At 38.0% G+C, this 8,979-nt stretch overlaps 2 protein-coding genes across 2 annotated transcripts in view; both read right to left on the minus strand.

The window, feature by feature from the left end:
• Positions 1 to 370: 370 nt before the first annotated feature.
• LOC110163129 (neuronal acetylcholine receptor subunit beta-2-like) lies at positions 371 to 5,387 on the minus strand. The gene is made up of 5 exons (XM_020928066.2): positions 5,250 to 5,387; positions 5,123 to 5,167; positions 4,931 to 5,040; positions 2,831 to 3,803; positions 371 to 2,189 (listed from the first exon to the last, which is right to left on the minus strand). Exons 2-5 carry the CDS (start codon positions 5,147 to 5,149, stop codon positions 2,028 to 2,030), a joined length of 1,272 nt encoding a protein of 423 aa, XP_020783725.1. The 5' UTR covers positions 5,150 to 5,167; positions 5,250 to 5,387; the 3' UTR covers positions 371 to 2,027.
• Positions 5,208 to 8,979, minus strand: part of ankrd13d (ankyrin repeat domain 13 family, member D) — a 10,619-nt gene continuing 6,847 nt past the window's right edge. Inside the window, exon 17 of the mRNA XM_020928401.2 lies at positions 5,208 to 5,395. Within this exon, the coding sequence (XP_020784060.2) occupies positions 5,208 to 5,395 (188 nt within the window). The remainder of the gene's footprint in view (positions 5,396 to 8,979) is intronic.

Raw genomic sequence — 8,979 nt, forward strand, 5'->3', positions numbered from 1 at the left:
AGATGTCGAGAAGCAATTTACGAGGCACACATACTCACAGAGCAAGAGGGGTCCAAAGACGAGCAATAATTACTGAACCCAGGCCCAATTTAATGGCTGTCAGTATATCTGTAGGATTACTGTACACTCGTTTCCCAGTGAGAGAGACTGATCTGAGCTGTGACTGCTGGGAGATTATGACTCTGCTTTATCGGTGCTGGAATACCGACAAAAAAAAATCAGGTTACCCCTTCATATTGGTCAGTCATGATTTTCAATTTTATTTTGTCTTTTTGAATTAATTTCTTGAACATAAACAATTTAGACATTTAATAACTGTCATTTAACATTAAAAAATACATAGATTTCATCCTTGAAAGTTGGAACTCTGCTACACACCACATGCTTCACTGCCAGAGAATTGGCTGTAGACCCAAGATAATCATTGATAATTAGAAATGGATGATTTTAGATTTCACATGTATTTTGTACTGGAAGAAATGTTTAATGTTAAAAAAGAAAGTACTATAAACACGTTGCTTTCTTTATTGATTGATATAAGGTTATCAGGTCCCATCACAGTCACTTCCCTTCAAATGTCATATACAACACACACGCACACATTATAGCAAGAGGAAAACCTGTTCACTCGATCCACTCAGTGATCACGATGACTGGATTAGTACATTACACTTTAGCTGGACACAGCCAGGACAGGAGAGTACATTAGAACACTATAATCTTGGCTCAAGTTTCAGAAAACACACAGTGGCAATGGAAACAAGCAAGTCCTCTCCTGAGAGACACATACAGTAGTTGAAAGTCATACACAAGTTATTGTTATGTCCATGTGATGTCATACCATTATAAATTACAAACTATATTGTTTAAATCAAAATGCAAAAATAAGCATAGGCAACATTATAATTGGTATTACTAGGTTGATCCACACAAAAACAGGCACAAGTCTTCTCTGTCAGCACAAATCACTGAATATTAAACTGTTGGTGATAATATTCAAGGTGTGACATGAATTTAAAAAATGCAGTAAAGCCACAAGGATCAAATTAGCCCAAAGAGCAGCAGCTTAAATTGTTTACTTGAATATTTGCTGTGGTTACTATTGTTGTGTCTCAGCTATATTATTGCTGTGTAAAGTTTTCTATGAGGTCATTTAAGAGGAGAGTGGGTTGGTTCAGCTGCTGAGGTAGTGATGCAAACAAAATATGTGTTGCTCAAATCAGGAAAACCCTGCATGGAACTTAAAATTTTGATAGAAGAGCAATGTTTGGTCAAGAAAGATTCAGTTGATAGGAAGCAAGGGGGCAGCGGATAGAAAGAAGTAACATTTGAACACTTTATTAACTCAATGTCTGTTATACAAGTGCCGTAAATGGTTGTGTAAAAGTGAAGGTAATATATGGTAAGGTTTTTATAGTCCAAACACAATATGGTAGGCTTCAGTCTTAGGATCAGTCAAAAGTATTTTTGAATGACACTTTTCTCAGGTATTTATACACATGTGCTATTTGGAAAAGAATAGTATTCAGACATTGATATTTGCAAACTATTAAGAGTAGGAGGTTTCAGAAGTGATCAAGATTAGGCCCAGCAATAAAATTTTTGAAAATAAAAAAAACAAAACAAGGAATTACAATTAAAGCAAGTCACAGTGTACTGTTTATGCATGCTAATACTGTGGAGAGCAAATCACTGAAAAAGTCAAAATGCCCCTTATGTTAAATTAAATTATAGAAAATTATAAAAAGTAAACATAATTCTGATTTGGCCATTTGATTCTTTGGGACAATTGAAGTGCACACTACCTTACTAGAGCAGTCAGTTTCTCTTAAAATTCTGTCTCAGGGTGGTGGCACTGCAAAAGAAAAGGGTCTAACGCTGGATACAACAGTAGCACAGGGCGGGGGCTAAAGTGCAAAATGTCCCAGACAGACAGTGTTTTGAGGCGAACATACAGTATAGCACTAGTGTGTGTTTGCTCAGTGCCTGCAGGGCTGTTAGCATCAGGGTCACCGCCAGGGTAAAGCTTATGATCCGCTCTGCTCCATGTCCTCGACTATGGGAGTGTTGTAACTCTGAAATAGGGGCTGCATGAAGAGGCCCATGGTCCCAATCACACACACCAGAACGAAGATCCACAAGAAGAGACGGTCAATTACCATGGCAACATACTTCCAGTCCTCAATGATCTACAAAAAAACACATTTAAAACTTATATCAAGTTACTCACATAATACAACACACCAAACACAAACATTTTCACAAATCTGTCAGGACCCATGAGGTTCTATCATAGCCAATATGATCTATCACCAAATAATGCAGTCACTCTCACATTCATTCAATCAGAGCATCAAGAGCAGAAATCAGTGCTATTACAGGATACACACATATTTTAGGCACCTCAAAAGGCTAAGATGTGTATTCATGGATTTAAGCATCCTGCTACAGGCAACATTTTAAAGACATTTTCCCATTCAAAAGATGGAATGATAATAATAAAATAAAGTGTGCGGGGTGGTGGTCGGAGGGGTCAATGGCACAAATTGGCAGCCTCACTTTTGTCAGTCTGCTCCAGAGCAGCTGTAGCTTACCACCACAGAGTGTGGAGTGATTGAATAATACCTTGTAAAGCACTTTGGGTGTCTTGAGAGGTGCTATGTAAATGCAATGATTAATTCAAATTAATGAATTAAATAATAAGAGTTGTGTGTGACGTTGGCAAACAAGGGAGTTGCAGAATTTCATGCACCACCACATATTGATACTGGTTCTTTCTACTTTACAGTGTATGTCATCTTATATCATGGAACTACTGTCAAATACATACCCCCTCATCATCATCCTCACTCTTCATCTTTTCTGCAATGTACCTCACTCCATCCACAGCATCCTCCACGTCTATATTACTCTTGAGGGTCAATCTCTTTCTGAACTCTGAGTTCTCTGACAGACCACCCTTCCAGCCGTAGCGCTTGGCTGATTCCTCATTCACATAAAATGATGAGGAAGACCCTGCAATTGGAGAGGGGCAGCTTCTGTCCAGCTTTTTATCTGTATAGGACCGGTGCTGGTGCTTTTTCCGGAATTTCTCTCGGATGTTGGAACTTCCAGGTCTCCGCATGAACAGGAACGAAGGGAGGCGGTGTAGAAAAATGCGTTTGACCCAAGGAGGCATGGTGTGGGTGCTGGGTGAGCGGTGGTGGACATTGAGCACACACACACTGGTGACAATGGAGAATGTGACCAAAACCATTGTAAACATGAGGTACTTCCCAATCAGAGGCACTGCAAGCGATGTGGGTGGGACTATTTTTGAGATCAGAAGTAAGAACACAGTGAGCGCAAGAAGAACCGAGATACACAAAGTCATTTTCTCGCCACAGTCCGATGGGAGGTAGAAAACCAAAATAGCCAAAGATGTTATGAGGATACAAGGGATTATCAAGTTAATGGTGTAAAACAATGGTTTCCTCTTGATCACAAAATCATAGGTGATATCCAGATAGCGAATGTCATCCGGGTCTTCGTTCTTGCGTCCAGGCAGAGAAACTATATCCCACTCTCCACTGGGTTTGAAGTCATCACGGCTGGCATAGTCACTGAGCAAAATAAGGTCAATTTCTGTGTGGTCGTAAGTCCATGAGCGGAACTTGAGAGTGCAATTCTGTTGGTCAAACGGGAAATCTCGCACTTCAATCTTGCAAGCTGATTTGTAGATGGCCGGAGGGAGCCAAGCCACTTCCCCATTGTTAGAGACAACAGCGTTAGAATAGAAGGACACTTCGTAGGTTCCATCAGCACTGAAAACACAGACATATAAAGCCATTAAATGTTTAAAATATATGGATTCAGTATGGAGATATGAGTAAATTCTCAAATAAAGATAAGTATTAATAAGAAGCTATTAAAATATATAGAGTGCAGTGAATGAATAATGAACTACTATAAAGTGCCTCAGCTGTAAGGGTACTATCAATCTATTATTATTTTAGTCTCACCTATGCCCTAGATTCTCAGGTAGGTTATTCTGGGCAAGTTTTATGTCAGAAAAACATTAAAAGTGTAATGAAAACTAATGAGAGCCACAGGAATCTGCAGCACATCAGAACAATAGCATGCACTAGTAACTTGTTATATTTGTAAAATTTCTGGTCCCCTGCATAAAGTTGGACCACATCTTAAACCTACTGAGACCACCTTTTCCTCCTCTCAGCAGGACTGCAGCTGATCCATTATAGATAAGAGGTCTATCAATTATAAAGAAGGTCAGGAATCCAAGCATCACACAGGTCTCTAATGCTTTTGGCTGTATGAATATGCAGACTAATTAAAAATGCAGTGCTTGCACCTGCTTACTGAAACTTCTGGTATTTCCCCGCTACAGGCCACTGACCTGACATGAAGTCATATAGAACCACTGGTCAGCTCATATCATTGCACCTCTCAAGATTTCATTGTCATGCTTTTAATGGGATCTTTAGCTTTCCCCTGAACAATGAGATTAATGCCTACGAGGATGCTATAAATGTGCTGCTGACAGGAAGCCAAATACTGTTCATCCTCTAGTCTCAAATAATCATTTATCAAATCAAAAACAAGGAAAGGTGATCTGAACAAAGAGAAAATCTGAATGAAAATCAATATTTGCTTCAGAATTTATCACTGACTTAAGATATTATAAAGACATCAAGCACAACATCAGACTGACTTTTGAATTTCCTTATGTACTTTTCAGGGAAATGCAAATGGACAAGTGCTGCTCACAGACTTTACACTTAAGAAAAGCAAGGCCTGCAACTAGATTGGTATGCTGATTCAACTTGTAAATATGTTTCTGTATAAACATTTAACATAAATTATTCATTATATTACCATCTTTTGTGCATTAGAATTCTATATTTACAAGACTGTCAATAATTACACTTACTTGTTGTAAAGGACAATGTCAGGCAGCCAGATGTGCTGTGATGGGAGACGTATTTTTTTGATCCCTTCATACTCTTCTGGATTCCACATTAATCTATAGTCATTCCAAACCTTTAAAGGAACACATACATTTTTATGTTACTGTAGTTCCCGAGGTCTATATAGAGATGCTTAAGACTGCATAAAAAGTGACCTGTGAGAGCCAACAGTTTGTAGTCATGATTTGCTCTCTCTCATTCTTAAAAAAAGAGGGGAAAAAACATATTTTCAGATTACACTTATGGGCTGTGGCAGGTTAATTTGAAATTGTATACACTCACCACATTGATGAGCTGAGCCAGAGACACCTGGATGTAGATGGTGACCTGTTGGCTGGTGTTGACAGCTGGTCTGATCAGTTTATTGTAGCGATCTGGGGACAAAAGGTGACTCACTAGCCTCTCCTCTACATCGGCACAGAGGGCAGCTGGAAACAATGCAACAAAAATATAGTCAAAACAGTCTATGAGGAATCTGGATAGACTTTAACCTGGAGGTTAAATAGACAAATTGTTTAAGTGCTGAAAATGTAAATTCAAAATTTTGTGTCAAAAATTAGCCATATATATATATATATATATATATATATATATATATATATATATATATTGTGTGCTTCAGCATGAGCTTCAAAATCAAAACATGGTCACTGGATTGGATGTCAGGTAACCAAAGAAATCCATGTCACTGGTTACTATGTATTTGTGTGTAAAAAAAAAAAGTTGTTCAGAATATTTCTCTCTGAGCAAAGCATTATTTAAATGTTGTCATTTTGAAGTGCTGCTCAGTGGCCTGTGCTACACAACCAAGGACTCACTCAGACACTCAGCCGCTAACATGGAGCAGGCAGCAGCTCTACAGGTGCTAGCATAGGACGTGCTCTCAGACCACCAGACAGACCATCAGTACAGATCGGACCACGACTCAGTGGCCCTCTTTGCCAAAGGTCTGCTCAAGCAGGACTGGCATGCCTTACGGGAGACACTGGATAGAGAGGTGAGTCACAGATTTCACATTTAATCATTTAATCTTTCTATGCAGCACAGTGCATTCACTTATAGTGCAAAACTCATCTCTGTTTCATCAGACTAATGGTACACCAGCGGTTCCCATGTATGTTGTAAGTTAGCAAATAGAATTGTGTTTTCACTGGATTGTCTTACATTTGAGGCTTGAGTGAGCTCAACAGTGACAGCGTGCTCCAGTTCCAGAAATAAATTTCCCATTCATTTTTCCTATAGATTTTTCGAAAATTTCGAAAAGAGTTCAAACACATCGTGGAGGCTAAGCTATGGAGTAAGAAAGCTGTCAAAAATATTCGTGCGCATAAAATAGAAATCCGTGCGTATTTGGGAAATCCGTGCATATTTGGCTGTAGTTGCGCATAAAATAAATATTTGTAAACTCTCAAATGAGTCCAGTCGTACATAAAATATATTGTGTGTATTTTATCCATCAGAATACGAATTGAAAAATTACGACGTCATGAATTACAATCACGAAATGAAAATTTACGATTACGCTTTCATCAGTACGAATACGAATTCACAGACGGAACTTTACTGTCAAAAATACGTCATCATTTCACAGACATTATTCATCGAGCAGAAGAAACATCGATCAAGATCAAGACTGCGCATGCTCAAGTTTGTAGCAGAGGGTAAAAACAGAGTAATAGCACAAGAAGCTACAACAGCGACCAACAAGTGGGTTAATTAAAGTCTATTGTAAAAATGTCTTGAATTCGGGAACCGAACGCTGCTGTATAATATTGTGTAGAAACACCTCCTTTGAACGGGAAATTGCACCTATATATTTTAATCTAAACATACAGAGAACCTGATATTTGCGAATTAGCCCTGGGATAACGTTACGTCGGATGATAGCCAACTGGCTACCACTATGTTATCTAACATATAGGTGCAATTTCCCGTTCAAAGGAGGTGTTTCATTTCTCGCATGAAATGCCACCAAAAGTTCCTCGGGACGCTGAAATGTCCCAGTTTACACCAAACACTACCAAACTGTCCAGGTTACAGACGTCACAGCTAATGAAATGTTACACATTACAGTTTAATGCAGCTTCCAGCATCAATTAATGTTCGTGTTTACAGGCAACACCTTGGTATGTTTACAGTATTTACCGGTAAGTATAACGTCACCGTGACGTGGATGGATTTGCTCATTATAACCCATTATAACTCATGAAAAACCCATTGTCTGAAATGCAGCTGAGATGAAGACTGGCTGATGCTCGCTGTGGCTGTAGTCGTGAATGTTTTAATCTAAACCTACAGAGAACCTGATATTTGCTAATTAGCCCTGGGATAACGTTACGTCGGATGTTAGCCAACTGGCTACCGCTATGTTATCTAACATATAGGTGCAATTTCCCGTTCAAAGGAGGTGTTTCTACACAATATTATACAGCAGCGTTCGGTTCCAGAATTCAAGACATTTTTACAATAGATTTTAATTAACCCACATGTTGGTCGCTGTTGTAGCTTCTTGTGCTATTACTCTGTTTTTACCCTCTGCTACAAACTTGAGCATGCGCAGTCTTGATCTTGATCGATGTTTCTTCTGCTCGATGAATAATGTCTGTGAAGTGATGACGTATTTTTGACAGTAAAGTTCCGTCTGTGAATTCGTATTCGTACTGATGAAAGCGTAATCGTAAATTTTCATTTCGTGATTGTAATTCATGACGTCGTAATTTTTCAATTCGTATTCTGATGGATAAAATACACACAATATATTTTATGTACGACTGGACTCATTTGAGAGTTTACAAATATTTATTTTATGCGCAACTACAGCCAAATATGCACGGATTTTCCAAATACGCACAGATTTCTATTTTATGCGCACGAATATTTTTGACAGCTTTCTTACTCCATACTAAGCAGCTACATGGTAATTTATATCCATAACAAGATCGCAGTCCAAAAAGGTCACAAGATTCTGCTAAATGTTTTAATAACATTTTAGATTAGATTTTTTTGTTTAGATAACATTTTTAAATAACACTGATATTGGACACATTAAAAAATCAGACATTCAGCTCAAAAATCATACTATGAGCTCATTTAGGTGATGTATATCACCAATTCTTTTCAAACAACTTGTGACATCTTCATAATCATCCAGGGTACATATCACAAGATGGCAATTATTAAAAAAAAAAAAAAACATTGACCACTGACCATTGTTGATTTTTCTTTCCTTACCAGAGGGGTATCAACAATTTTGTCTACATCTGTACATCACAAGTTAAATATGCACTAAATTAGCTCACAGTATGATTTTCTTAAATAATTACTGTCTTGTGATATATACCCTGGATGATTATGAAGATGTTACAAGTTGTTTGAAAAAAAATCAGTGATATGTATTACAAGTTAAATGTCTTTATATGTGTCGAATATCCAATATCCAATGTCAAACCAATTGAACCGCAGTCTGTAGGTTTTGGGGACATTAGTTACCATGTAGCTTTAGAATTTTTCATAGACCGTATTTTCCGGACTATAAGTCGCTCTGGAGAATGAGTCGCACCAGCCAAATAAAATGCAGAATGAAGTAAAAAAAAAAAAAATACATTTATAAGTCGCACTGGACTATAAGTCACATTTTTGGGGGGAAACTTATTTTATAAAATCAGAGACCAAGAACAGGCTGAATAGGCATCTGGAATGTTAACGTAACATTTTAACAGTTATTCAGATAACTATAGCATAAACAACAGAACATAACAAGTTTACAAAACTCTTGATCTCACTCCAAATCACTAAATCCATTAAATTCTTCATCCTCAGTGTCACTTCTGAGCAACTCCATCAACTCTAACTAAATCCAGCTTTTAGCCCGCGATTAGCTTTTTTGTTTTCGTCATTGCAGTTAGAGTATCCTCCGCTTTTCGCCAGTCCCTTACGAGTTTCTCGCTCGCTCCAGACTTTTTTTCTGCTGCTCGATTATGGTTTTCGGCTGAATATTTCACCATTTGCCACA

Source organism: Boleophthalmus pectinirostris, unplaced genomic scaffold (genome assembly GCF_026225935.1).
Source record: "Boleophthalmus pectinirostris isolate CB_2022bp ecotype Guang Dong unplaced genomic scaffold, ASM2622593v1 HiC_scaffold_23, whole genome shotgun sequence".
Lineage (NCBI taxonomy): Eukaryota > Metazoa > Chordata > Actinopteri > Gobiiformes > Gobiidae > Boleophthalmus > Boleophthalmus pectinirostris.

Bases quoted from the DNA above. Each gene is read 5' to 3' on its own strand.
- LOC110163129 (XM_020928066.2), bottom strand. From the start codon at position 5,149: ATGACTACAAACTGTTGGCTCTCACAG. The intron at 3,804-4,930 runs GTAAGTGTAATT...CTGTGTTTTCAG, and splicing joins GACATTGTCCTTTACAACAA to TGCTGATGGAACCTACGAAG. The intron at 2,190-2,830 runs GTATGTATTTGA...GTTTTTTTGTAG, and splicing joins GTGAGGATGATGATGAGGGG to ATCATTGAGGACTGGAAGTA.